Source organism: Labrus bergylta, chromosome 17, assembly GCF_963930695.1.
Source record: "Labrus bergylta chromosome 17, fLabBer1.1, whole genome shotgun sequence".
Classification (NCBI taxonomy): Eukaryota; Metazoa; Chordata; class Actinopteri; order Labriformes; family Labridae; genus Labrus; species Labrus bergylta.
This window is the reverse complement of record NC_089211.1, coordinates 3855346-3869241: the sequence shown is the minus strand read 5'-3', so window position 1 is coordinate 3869241 and position 13896 is coordinate 3855346. Positions and strand designations below refer to the sequence as shown.

The 13896-nt window shown below is 38.8% G+C and overlaps 2 protein-coding genes across 2 annotated transcripts in view; both read right to left on the bottom strand.

Moving 5' to 3' along the window:
* Positions 1–404: 404 nt before the first annotated feature.
* slc31a2 (solute carrier family 31 member 2) lies at positions 405–8727 on the bottom strand. Its single transcript, XM_020636046.3, has 4 exons — positions 8321–8727; positions 4573–4639; positions 3589–3814; positions 405–2097 (listed from the first exon to the last, which is right to left on the bottom strand). Exons 1-4 carry the CDS (start codon positions 8327–8329, stop codon positions 1929–1931), a joined length of 471 nt encoding a protein of 156 aa, XP_020491702.1. The 5' UTR covers positions 8330–8727; the 3' UTR covers positions 405–1928.
* Positions 8728–9527: 800 nt separating this feature from the next.
* arrdc1b (arrestin domain containing 1b) overlaps positions 9528–13896 on the bottom strand; it is a 37371-nt gene continuing 33002 nt past the window's right edge. Inside the window, exon 8 of the mRNA XM_020636011.3 lies at positions 9528–12725. Within this exon, the coding sequence (XP_020491667.1) occupies positions 12661–12725 (65 nt within the window). The 3' untranslated portion in view covers positions 9528–12660. The remainder of the gene's footprint in view (positions 12726–13896) is intronic.

The window sequence follows — 13896 nt, the reverse complement described above, 5'->3', positions numbered from 1 at the left end:
AGGCTTAAACCACAGTTACCTGGGAGATATTTGGTAAGTGTTTATATTAAAGGAGCTTCATTTGGCAGGAAGTTTTCTGTAGAGACATCCTTAACGTGCTACAATGTGCAGGATAATCTGAGACGATCATTCTTAAATTGTATTGTAAACTTTAATGCATGTTTCAGCTCTTCCACCAAAATGAGACTCTTCAGGCACCCATGTTTCAAATAAAAGAAAAACTTCACACAAAAATCTGACCAGGAACAGAAAACAAGGGGAGAGGCCTGAGGAAAAGAGGAAGTGTCCTTTTTCTAAGAGGGAGAAGAAATATTAGAAGTCTGTATACAGAGTACACAAAAACACCATGTGGTTAATTCATGTATGGAAGGGTAGAGTGTAAATACACATAAATACAGTTGAAACAATATTTTAACATCTCCATTTTTATTGAAATTTGTACAAATCAAGTAGCCTTGTCAGTGAACCTCTTTGTGAGTACAAACTGATCACTTCCAGAAAAACGAGCACCCTGTGAAATTAATTAGATTATTTTGTCCCCAGCGTCACTCATTCTAGCGGATAAATTAGTTAGACTCCGTTACTGTACATCTCTAGTGGACCGACTAAAGCTGCAGTGTCATTTTAAACGCTGATGAAACATTTTCAATTCCTGCTCATTTGAGGAGTCACTTCCCTGTTGTGAAATCGCCTCATCACTCCCTCAACGGCACATTCGAGTAGCCCACTTTAACTTTAGATTCAAACATTAGAGCTGTTAATTAAAGTGGAGGACCACTGACTCCCACCATGCTTCTGCTTCTATATTGTCCTCATCTGGCTCTTTTTCTTCCTCAATTACATCAAAGAAAAACACAGATGAATAAAGCTTGTTCATCAACTGTGTTCTCGATTTTTGTTCAAGATGATATGTTGATATTTGTTTTTTAAAAAGTGATGAGAAAGATTTGAAAATGTATCATAATAAGAATCAGACATAGAAATACTTTGTCCCTAAAGCGTAGAAAGGCATCTTTTATGTAATGAATACTTCTAAAATGTTGGCCAGGCACTCAAGTGATTTGTCTTTGTAGTTCTGTCAATGATTTCTAAAGGACCACATGATCAGCTCTCATTGTCCCCTGACATTATTGTGAGAGCGACACTGATCAGTTAGTGAACCAAGATGACACATAAGAAAAGTCCTTACAAGCTACAATCATATGATCCAGTTCCTGAATCTAAATAAAGTCTTGTGACCAGTTAATCTTAATCTCAGCCCTAAATGGAAGTCTGCTTCTGTCTCCCTGAAAAAACATATCTCAACATCTAACTCGCTCATTTCCACTTTGAAGGTGTCAGAAGCGTATCGAGTGTTCAGGTGAAGCTGCACTTTCAATCTTTGACTGATCTGCAGAGTCACAACACTGTGAGCTGTTGAGTTAAATACAGGGAAGTGTGTAGTGGTTAACAAGCTCTGTCATTGGGGATCAGAAATAAAAAAACAAAGAAACAATGGTTATATGCATGAGTGATTTCCCAAACTAAACATTCCTGAACCTCTGCTGTGGAACATTTCAAACACAGTTCTCCGCTTTGTTCATTTTATTTGAAAAACATTTGAAAGAAGCTGCGTCCCCTGGAGACTACAATCCATTTTCACACGTGTGTTGCTCGAGTGCACAAGTTAGACTTTGCGTTTGAAGCAGAGTTTTGTCCCTTTCACAATGGACTTTGTAAGTCCAATTGAAGCATTTCGGAGTTAACAAATCCTGATACATAAACCGTAGGAAGGCCGTAGAACCTGGTGTCTCAACACATTCAGATGTTTGCGTTTTGGACAGTTAGTGTTGTGTGGCTCATTCTGTAACACACGCTAAGACCAACTGAACAACAGTCAGTCTACAGGTTTCCTTTTTTACAGAATCCTGTGTGAACCCTCCATGCCATCAGATCTGATCCAGGAGAGGGAAAGAGATGAAATAACCGAGAGTAGAGCCCAAGATGACACCGAGAAAGATCCAGAAGTTGTAGGACATGACGCACAGCATCACCATGTAGCCCAGAGACACCTGCATCAAGTGCAGCACCGTCTGGATAATGTGCATCATCAGCAAGCTGAGGAAGGAGAGGATACATGAGTTATGATAGTAGTAGTATTAATAATTTATTTCAGTCACAAGAAAAAAAACAAAAAGAATTTGATCGAAAAGGTGTAGGCTGAAGCTTTAGCTTATCACACCTACCCTTGTTACAGTAGTTTGTTTACTAGTTTGGTTACAAAAAAAAAAAAACAGAAAATATCAGAACAACACAGAAGTCACAAAAAATTATCAAACCGACCTTTTAAATTTGTTAAACACCATTTTTTAAAACAAAAATTCTGGAAAGTGAACGACACATTCTTAATTCCATATCATAAGTATTCCACAAGTTAACCCCTTTTACCCAATACACCTGTTCTTTATGTTCAAATTCAAAAAAAACTTTATTTGTCACCGGGGGGCAATTCAAAAGGTACACAGAGCAGTAAATTAACAACAGTGCAAGTAGACGAAACATTTTAACCTAAATATAAAGTGTCAATTTAAATACAACTTAAACTTAAAATACAAAATATAAAAAGAGTAGATATAAGTGGACAGTGAAATAAATAAATATATATATATACAGAGCTATGTGCAAGTTTGTCCTTACCTTTGGTTTTTTATACACACCTATTCCCCTTAGTTCATACCCGCGCTCTCTAGTTTAAAAAAGCCTCTGAATACTGTTGGAAAGCAAATGATTGTGTGCCTTGTACGTTATCTGAGCAGTTTTTAGATCTACTAGATCGCTGAATGTTGAAGCGTGTATGTTAATAAATAGTGTTAGTTGGTTCGTAATAATCCGATCTATTTACAATTCTTATAGCTTTTTTCTGTAGCATGGAAATGGGATGAATGTTGGTTTTGTATGCGTTTCCCCATACCTCCACACAGGTAATGTATGGAACGCACAACGTATGAGTGCACAATACAATATATACAGTGAGTTTTGATTCAGGAATTCTTTAGTTTTACATAATATTGCAATGGTTTTAGACATTTTTGTTTTTACATTATTAATGTGTCATACATCTATGTGTGTTTATGAGAGGACACTCAGGTCAGGACGTTTACATCGTGATGATGTAATCAAGGACCTAGGTAACATATTGTTTTGGGCTCAGTCATTATGACAGAACAGGTGGTGAACCATTGAACAGAGACTGAGGTCAATGTTCGGTCTAGCATGCGTCTACTGCAGAGTGTGAGAAATAATAAACTCAGAGGAAATGAAGGCACACTGATAAACACACATACCACACACACACAGCTTCAACGTAAAGCTTTGCAGAGTTACTTCAGTGGTGCACCTGAACCTAAACATGCATTACTACATACAAAGAGTCAATGAAGAATACATTAGGAATTATGTCTAGAATACTTAGACTTTGTACATGTTCCAATTTCTAACCTCCAATTGATCATTTGATTAGGGTCAGCTTCCCATTATTTTTTGGGGGGAATTATAATTCTCCTTAATGAGGTTTACTTGGATGTATTGTTTTTTCATAAGGAGCCTGACCTGTATCTGTTTGGATCAGAAGGATGAGAGTCCAAAGGGGTCAGCGAGGATGCTGAGGGGCTGCTCTCCAGTATGGAGTTGTCGTCGCAGCGTGATGATGGAGTGTGGCCGTACAGGGCCTGACGCTGGGCCATCTTAGACTTCACCCCCAGGCACACTCTCCACACTTTGAGCAGCTCGTAGAAGACGGTCAGCAAGAAGACCACGACCACAGAAAGCACCATACCTGAAGAAACAAGGTCACATGACGGTAACTCAGCTGAAATGTGTCACTGACTGAATGCTTTGTATAGAATAGAAAAAAACATTTTCAGTCACATAAGAAGAGCGATAGATCATTCATATCCACGCTCTAAATGTAAAGCTAGAGCTAAAGGCCTGTTAGCATAGCTGAGCTTAAAGACTGGTGGAAACAGCTAACCTGGCTCTGCTTAAAGAGGAATCCAACTACAAGCCCCCCCCCCCCCCCCCCCCCCCCCCCCCCCCCCCAAACTCACTTATTAACATGTCATGTATTTTTCTGAGCAGAAACAAAGGTTGACTAAGGTCAAAGTTCTGTGCTGGACTATTTCTTGGCAGGGTTCAGTAACTTCATGGAGATGTGAGCATTGGCAATAAACCCATCTAACGTCTGGATGTATCACAACAAATCAGAGAAATTATTTTATGTAAACAAAACGTGCTTTTCTACGCAGCATGCTTACATTTGACCCATTAGGTGGAGGCTTCAGCTTCGGCATAATGAACATGCTTTCACATTATTTTAATGCAGATGAAGCGGTGGCTGCGTTCACAATGAAAGCCTTAATGTTCACCTCTGACATTTAATAAACATCTCCAGAGTTATCAGGAACCAGTAAAGTCTATAGACATAACACCACTGTATGTTTTAAGCAGATGAACTGGTTCCCAGTTTCCACTACTGTCTGTCAGTACGAAGGGCTGGTCTGTGTGAGGATGCTGGTTTGACATTTGGCTGCCTACCTCCAGGTCCCTGCACATCCCAGAAGTCAAACAGCAGTGTCACGCTGTCAGACAGCTCAAAGGTCATCTATAGAAAAACAAGAACATCATTAACACCTCTACACAACTCTGTGATGGTTAGACTTAAAAACATATGCAGAACTCATTGTTGCAGAAACACTGATCTCAGCCTTTGATATAAGCTGAATTAACTCTTTTTCCTTTTCCTTTCCTCAAAATACTAAAAAGTACAGTCGACTGATATCATTATCTGCCTGTATAATCAGCCAATATGGACATATCCAAGAAATACGAGTAGAAGGGATGTTACCAGTGACTAATTTCCCTGTCTATTAAACATAAATTTAAATTCAGACAAGTTGACTAGTAGAGAGAGAGGAACAAACTCAAAACAGTCAAAACTAAGCACAATTTAAGTAACGTGATTAGACACGGGATCACAGCGTCAGGTTAACAGATTGGTTTGCAGACTGTGGCTGGCGTTAGCAGTGCTAGCTCCACAAGCCTCCAGTCGGCCTGGCAGGTTAAGGTCTACCTGTGCTGGTTACATATTGTAATAGTTATATTCCAGTTTAACCTGACACAGCCCAAACACAAAACTTTATGTAAACATAGTGCCAAACGGCTCCGCGCTGCAGGATGCCATCCATCCAATTAGCTGGTGTGTGGGCCTGAATTACTAAAACCATTAATAATACATTTGACTGACTAATACTTCTGGTGTCGACTAGCGAGGATGACGTTGTTAATCGACGAATCACACACGTCTTTAATTAGAACCAGCCGATGTTTTTGTAATATTCTTTAATGTGGTTTATGTTTTTTTACAGGACACATTATCCTGATAACTACCCTTCAAGTGTTTGTTCATCAAACATCCCACCATCTTTATATTTAACATTCTGTCAGCACAGTCTGCAGCTCCAGTGATCGAGCGTCACAGCTGAGCAAACACTTTACAGACATGTTATTCTTTAATAGAGTTGTTTCTTTACAACTAAAGCATCTTGATCAAAATCCAACCTGTGGCTCCTTTCCTGCATGTCATCCCCCCCTCTCTCTCTCTGATTTCTCACTGTATCCCCTGTCCTCTCTCTAAAAACACATGAACAATCCCCAAAATAAACCTTTCAAGAAATATAAATTATAAAAGCTCACTCCAGTCATTATAAACACATTTTTATAAACACACAAAATTCTAAACACATTTTTTGTCAATAAAAGAGGATTTATTTTATGTCTGAAACATTTTTTTTCTATTAACACTACTTGTAAAAAAAAAAAAAAAAGAATCCATGCTACGTTAACAACAAAAACCTCCTCTGTTCTTTATATCATCTCTGAATGACTTAAATTCAATTCAATTAAACGCTAATCCTGACAAAGTTCCATTCAGCTGACCTCGCCCCGAGATAACAGAAAGCATTGTCCACCATCTGTTCTGCCTGGCTGCTGTAGATGTGTGACTGACAGAGGAATGTACTGTTTGTGTCAGAGTGTGCGTGTGCATGTGCGTGTGTGTGTGAGTCTGTGCCCAGTCTCTGCCATGCTCATCACACTGTCAGTCAAGCTCTCCTACATACTTACAATTAATCTCAAAGACTGTCTACCAAAAAATACAGAATATTAACCTCAGTGTTTCAAGATATGACTCATGTTTTCTTGTCTTCGATTCAGTATATGTGACGTCTGGAGTAGATTTATTGTTTGCTTTACCTGGAAGTCCGCTCACAAAATGTGTGTGTATTGTTTATTTCTTGGCCTTGCCGCAGTCCCCCTGTGATAACTTTATGGCCCCACTTTGGGATTCACTGCTCTAGTTCAAGACTTTCAATGGATTTGAAAGCTGCTTTGCTGCTTCCTCAACATCAATTCATGGAGGTATTGTAACGTTGATATGACGAAAAGCAATCTGAGGAGGTGAGGTCGCCTCTTTTGACATTTCATAAGAGTATTAAAAATGTGGCAGGTCCGGGCCTTGCTGTGCTAGTTTGAACAAGTTGTTTCAGTCACGAGGCACACAAACACAAACGCTGCATCAACCAGAATGTCCGCTTGTCATTTACTATAAAAATTTGTAAATCTGATAAGAGAGGATGTTCAATTTGAGCCAGCGGTTCAGCCAGCATGATATCAGTAACTACTAGGGCTGGGAATCTTTGGGTGTCTCATGATTCAATTCAGAATCAATTTTTGATTCAAAAGTTTTCTGGATTCATGATTCTATATTTGAATAAGTACATACTTCAGGATCTACTCCAGTCATCTGTGAGACTGGCTGAATGTCTTGTTGCTCTATTTGGTATTCTACTGAGTTAAAGAGCTAGCATTAGCACTTAGCAGAGAGTGACTGATTAGCCAAAAAGATTCTACATTTTTGGAAGTTATGAATCGATTTTAAATCTCAGAAGATAAGAATCTCAATTTTTTGTAGCCCCCAATTCTATTAATTCTCTCTCATTACATCGGGAACTGGGCTGTTAAAGTGTGATTAATGCTTGGGTTTTGATAGAACTGTTAGTCATGATTGTCTTGATGGTGTTAAAGACAGTCTGACTTGTCAGGTTTCATGATGACTTCTTGGCGTTCAGAAACCATGGTGAACAAAATGTGATTATTAAAAATGACAAGCAAACCCCAAAAGATGACTTGGAGTTATGCTTTAAAAAAAAAAAGAGAAATGAGAGAGATGGAAAATGAGGAAAAGCTGTTGTGCATGTTAGTAAGAGACATGACTAAATGTGAGTGGTATCAGTGTCGGAGGACAGACGTTTTTGAGGCAGCTTGAAAACATCTCAGGGAAAGTCAAATTTAGACAATGAGCGTCAACAATCCAACTGAAGGCCAGGCAAGGTGATCATTGAGAGCTTATCGTCTAAGCTGCTTGAGGAAACCAGATACAGTGCTAGTGTTCCAGGTGCAGAGTGTTGTGACCACAAACTGTGAGAGCAGTGCGTCTGCTACAGTCACAGTCTGTACATTTCAAAAACACTCCATCAGGGTGTTTGCTTACTCTAGCCCACATGGTGTTTGCAGGTTTTTTCACACCTGCCAGATCCAATTTATTATTCATTGTATCGTTAGCATATGCATCCCATTTACAAGGACTTTGCTTAAGGCATTCAAGTTTAATTCAATTGTCATGGACGCTGAAAATAGTAGCGGAAGCGTTACATTACATCATCTGGTCTCATGTTTTACAAAAAACCCCTTCAAAATAAAAATACAGATTAAGATCAACGAAAGTGCATGTTTGCAGTCATGCATTAAAAACCTGATTGAAACATTAGAATATACACACACACTGACACACACTGACACACAGAAAAGCTGAATACATTTTATATAGGCTACTACATCATTTGTACCCTATTAGTCACAATGTATGTCTCTAATAAATGCAGCATGCAGTACAATTTCACGAAAATGTCTCTAATACACTATACTCAAATGTAAGGCTACTTGAATGGAATGAAAAATATATTATAAGTTTCTAAACAGCAGTTACTTCATTGGAAAATGTAAGGACATATTGCTTAGCCTTTTAGAACAAAGTGTTTCACATGTCTTTTAAATGTGCCAATGTGTAGTGACCTTATCCCTCTCTCTCTCTGTATCACGTTTTGCAAACACCGGGTATCTCATTGCCAGACTTGACATTCAGAGAATAGTTCAAATGCAAAAACAACGGGTTTAAGCAACACACATTATATTAGAGAGTGCAACAGAGTACAGAAACACAACTTACGGACATCATGGTGAACTCCTGAGCGCAGGCTAACACCACAGTTTGTGTAATTACAGACCACACTTCTCCATTCCCAAAGTGACCCGGGCTCCAGTTGTTGAAGTCAAGTCAAGTGGGTCCCATTTGTAAAGTGACCCAGCTTCTTCAGTCAACGCTGCGGAAAGTAGGAGGCTACCGTGCGAGGCTACCTCATGACTTTAAACAATAAACAGAGGGCTCACGGTAAGTGGAGTTCATAAGCGACACGGAACAAAAAGAGAGAGCGACTAAATGTTCTTTCAAGCCGAGTTGAAGTCGTCCGGACACTCACATGTTATCGTCGATGTCGATAAAGTCGGGAACAGACATTGTAAATGTGTGTTTAACCCGTAATAATGTTGCTTATTTGAGCCTACAAATGTAACAGACAAAGGTACGCATGCGCATCAAATTCCTCCGGGATAAATCTTGGGTCACGTGACAGGCGAAGGCAGCCGAAGTATATATATTCTCCCTACGCTGTAAAAAATAATGTAGCCCTACTCGACAAAGTGAGCCTTCAGGCTTAAAGCATCATGACAACTTCAAATGTTTTTTTTAGAGTTAATAATTTGATACGCCTCTGAAACATAATCTATTTTTCTTGACTAGTTAATGGTGAATAGGCCTACTTGAGGCACATTTTTAAATTGGTTAGAAGATATAGATTTCTAATATTTGGGGATGTCCTATAACCAAATTGCTGTTGCCGCTTTGTAAGAAGGGATATTAATTTAGTAACTCCTATTTCATGTCTCCCTGTTTAATGTGATTTGCTGCAACTGCATCTTTCTGCATCAACAAACATAGCATATATATCCAAGTCTTATTTTGATTTGTGTCACCATGGAAACAACCTTTTACCCCTTATTATAACCTTTATCCTCTGTATTTTTGAACATGCAGATTTAAGGACAGCTCTGAATTTTCTCACCATTCACTTTCTTCGATTCCTGCAGTTTACCCACATTTTTTTTCCAAATGAGATATGCCTATATAGGCTACACTTAAATCCAGCTCTAATTATTTTGTCAACATGATTTCCTCTGTTTTAATGTTTTCTCTTAAGTAGGCATGTGACTACATTGGCTGGGGATCGAACCTTCAACCTTCCAGTGGAGACATGACTCTAACACTGAGCCACAGTGTCAGGAGCACAATTTGTTTCTATCCATATAAACAACAGACACATGTCATATACTTTTATTGTTATACTGTACAGTAAAACTTTAAATTTGGAATGTAAGTTGAAATATTACATTTACTGATTGAGGTGCTACTATTAGTATCTGCATACTGCACCTGTAAACGGTTTACAAGTAGAAAAATACAAAACCAGACACCACTCATCAATGTGTGAGGGAGAAAGAATGACACAGAACAAGTGAGGCTTCATAAAGCTATAGTACCTTTAGGTGGAGAAAATTCAACAGAACTGGATGCAAAAAAGGCAGAGTGAGATGACTTCAGGGAGCTGCTGCAGGGTTCTTGGAAACGAGAGGAATTGCACATATTTTCTACAAAAAAATACAAAGTTCAACAGGTCTAAGGTCCAGCGTTCTCACTGTTTTTAGAAGCTACATTTGCGTTAGCCACAGTCCACAGGAGAAGAAATCAGGAAGGTCAGCACCTGCACATCCTGACATCATCCCCAGTGGATCAGAATGAAGTCCATCACAGGCTCCTGAATGCCGTTGCAGGATTTCAGATGGTTTAAGGCATGCATTTACAATAATGTCGAGCCAGAGTATGGTAGTTTGAGTGAATGTCAACAGTAAAATCAGTTTCTCTGTAAAAACAAAAAAACAGAAGAAAAACAAACACATTCTGGGTAAAACATACAAACGTGATTGAGAGTCAGAAGCCGACACCAGCAATGCTTTTTTTTTTAATTCACAGAATGGGTTGTGGTAAAATAGGACCAACATTATCAGTAGTCATACAAACTTCAAATACAGCAGTTGTGCTCAGGATTCCCAGTGGCATTAGTTCCCCATAGAGGAGAGATAATGAGTTTGTGCTGCTGCTTTCACAACACATGCAGCAGAACTGGGTGATGTGGTTCACATAATTTAATATAAACAAAGATATTTTCTGCCACTAGAATATGACACCAGATGACAAATGTTTGCAAAATTAGGTATAAAACTTATCAAACTCATCCCAAACTAATTTTCAAAGCCATGAACTTTAAAAAAAAAGAAAAACTTTTATAAACCTCATGATACAAACTCTTCTTTTGTGTATAAATCAAAAACTTCAATGATTAATTTTGTGAGTTTTGCAGTTTAAGGATGATCAAATAAATGTGGGAATAATGTAACATCTGATCAAAATATGATCACCATGCACCTGTTCACAAATGTCCCAAAGCTAATTTATCACATGCTGATTAAAAAAACAATGGAATTTGAGTAAAAACAGAACGCAGGGAACTCAACATTTTGTCCTAATTAGCTCTTTTTAAAGACACACACACACACACACACACACACACACACACACACACACACACACACACACACACACACACACACACACACACACACACACACACACACACACACACACACACACACACACACACACACACACACACACACACACACACACACACACACACACACACACACACACACACACACACACACACGTATTATACACGTGCACAAAGAAACCCATGCACTCAAATGGTTAAAAGTGCTGCGTTGTGCAAATGTATGTTTATCATCTGCACTGACTGAAAAGTCAGAGGATTCTCATCTCACTAATGTTACACTCAAAGAAAGTTAAGGCAACAAACAGGAGAAAAACAATCTCATTCAGACTGAGACTAGAAAACACTCATCTCAGATCTCAATTTGTCCGTTGTGAGAAAATGCGATGTATGAACATACAGCCGACCTCAGTCCGTGCATCTCAGAAGCACAGACTCAGTGAAGTAGTTTAGTGAGCTCCAGCTTCAGACAAGTGGAGATCAAACCTGTACCAGCGATGACCACAAGAGGGCGTCAGCGTTGCAGTCCTCATGTGCAGCTGCAGGATAATGAGCCTCATCTGCAGTCACACCGTCCTCTGAATACCAAACCTGTCAAAGCAAAAACCTCTCAGCTGTATGAGCCAGAAATGGGAGGTGGTGCAGAGATGATATGTAACTTATCTAAGATAGTTTAAATGTTCTCAACATTGAAAGAATATTTATTACATATTAAATAACTCATTATTTTTTGAGCTGATGAAACAATGTTTTAAAAGCTACTTGCATTACACAACTGAGAGGTGTTGCTCTGATATTATTTGTCTTTAAAGCCCCTGTGTGTAAGATCACATTATTTCTGACTGGTAGAATTAAAAGACAATTGCAGGAAAGCATGCTACTAGCCTACAGTGTATGCAGATTCTTTTGAAAGGCATTGTCACATTTTCTTAAAAATAAAGCATCGGTGATCCATTCTAAATTATTCTTAAAGTAAATGTATCTGAGGACAAGTCCTTTAAAATTACATGTAATTTTAACTTATTTTCTTAATACTTGTAAACTTTTTTGAATGATTGTCTTTCCTAGTTTTTCCCCAAACCTTGCTCATTCTAAGCTTTGTGATTTAATGACTTGTCAGTTTAATTATGCTCACTTAGAGACTTTTTTTGTGATTAAAACATCTAAAAGGTCATTACAATATTATATTATATATTATATTAATATAATATTAATATACTACAGAGAAATCCTGCACACAGGACTAACTTGCTTTACAGACAAATCACAATTTCAGCCAATCTCCTTAAAATATCCAGCGTGACGACAGCTCTGCCCTGCTGACGGTGAGGACAACTTGAGACACAAGCAGACAGAAGTGGACACAATAACAAGTGCACAATCGGACTGCAAAAAAAGGCCTAAATGTCTGATCTCCTCAAACAGGAGCCTTCAGGAGGCCAAAATCTTTTTCAAGGCATCCCAGATGCAAAAAGTCACAGAAAAAAGGAAACAAAGGTGAACAGATTTAAACCTGCCCCATGAAAAAAACAAACCCACTCTGAGAGTTGTAAATGCTCTATGATGATCCAACACACATCCTTTAGGCACAGTGATGTTCAGCCTCTCTGTCTGACACAGCGTTGGGACAGGAGGTGAAACTCAAACTTATACTCAATATAAGATAGGATCCCTTTTTCACTTATTAGAGGACAAAGAAACAGTCTTTGGGAAGTCCTGAGGTGGAGTTATGGTCCATCCTCCTAAACCCAGCGTGTCTCCGTCCTGATTGGTTGAGAGGCGAGTTCCGTCAGGTGTGAGTGGGTGTGGCCATGGTGCTTCTTTTTCACTGTCTACTGTTGAAAGAAGAGTTGGCGCTACTGCAGCTTTCTTCATAAGTTGGTGGGGGCTCTGTAACACACAAAGACAAATAATAAAGTTTAAAATGTAAAGTTCTCACCTTTTGTTTCCACCAGTCTCTCTCCATCCTACTTTATAAAGCAGAAGTGAAGGTCTTTTTCACAACACAAATGTGACCTCATCACTGTAAGTAAACAAGTGTTCTTGTACAATGGATCCATTAAAGTGTCCCAGTAAACCAAACCAGTGCAGCACTGAACCATGAACCCTGAAAATGAAGCAGCTTACATCACAGTTAGTTAAAGTCTCCATGGTTACAGTACAGCGCCATTTCATATACAGTAAAAAGGACGAGATGCTTTATCACATGGGCACTTACAGTTTGAGGTCATCCATCACTTACTTTCTTTCAAAATGTAAAAGCTGTAAATGACTGTCATGGCTAACCGTGATTTGTTTTCATACAATATCCCTCACAGTAACATAGTGTGTACAGCATCACTCTGCAACTTCAGCTGCCTTCCCTCAAGAAGACTTCAGACAAAGACAAAGGTCGTGCACTCTTCAAACAGCAACCTCAAGGTCACTTTGTTTCACACAGTAAACACTTTGCTTTCTTTTATCTACATGCCTTATTCCCCAAAAGAAATTCAAGTATTTGCACCATTAGAAAGCTGCATTTTTTGAATTTTTAGGATTTACAGGTACTTCATCCGGTTATCTGTAATAGAGATATAACTTTGTACCGAAAGCTCTGGTGTGATATTATTTTATTAGAACTGGAAATGGTTGTGATTGTAAGATTACTTCCTGTTGTTAGGGCAACCTACACTTAAAGGCTTTATATGTGATTTTTTGATCCAGCAGGTGTCGAGCACCAGCATGAAACCAAAACAACTTGCGCTGCATTGTTGTGTTAGCATGCTAATGCTAGCAATCTTTATTATGCTGGTATCTTCACACTGCATGTAAATTTACCTGAAATGAGCGTGATCTAGAAACACAGTTAAGCAGTGAGTACAGTATGTTATTCTTCTTTTCTCTAGTCCCTCAATTAAACAACTTTTATACATGAGGGGAGGAGTCAGCCGGCTGTCCTGGCGATGTAAACAAACTGAAGATAGGACTCTGAAAACTCTGAAAACATCACAGACAGTGGGACTCGGGTGTTACACCCATTGTAGACAGTCATGACTCACACAGTTATTTTCAGAGGATATAC

Coding starts and splice junctions, on each gene's coding strand:
- slc31a2 (XM_020636046.3), bottom strand. Junction 3,815..4,572: donor GGATGTGCAGGGACCTGGAG/GTAGGCAGCCAA, acceptor TTGTTTCTTCAG/GTATGGTGCTTTCTGTGGTC. Junction 2,098..3,588: donor TCTGATCCAAACAGATACAG/GTCAGGCTCCTT, acceptor CTCCTTCCTCAG/CTTGCTGATGATGCACATTA.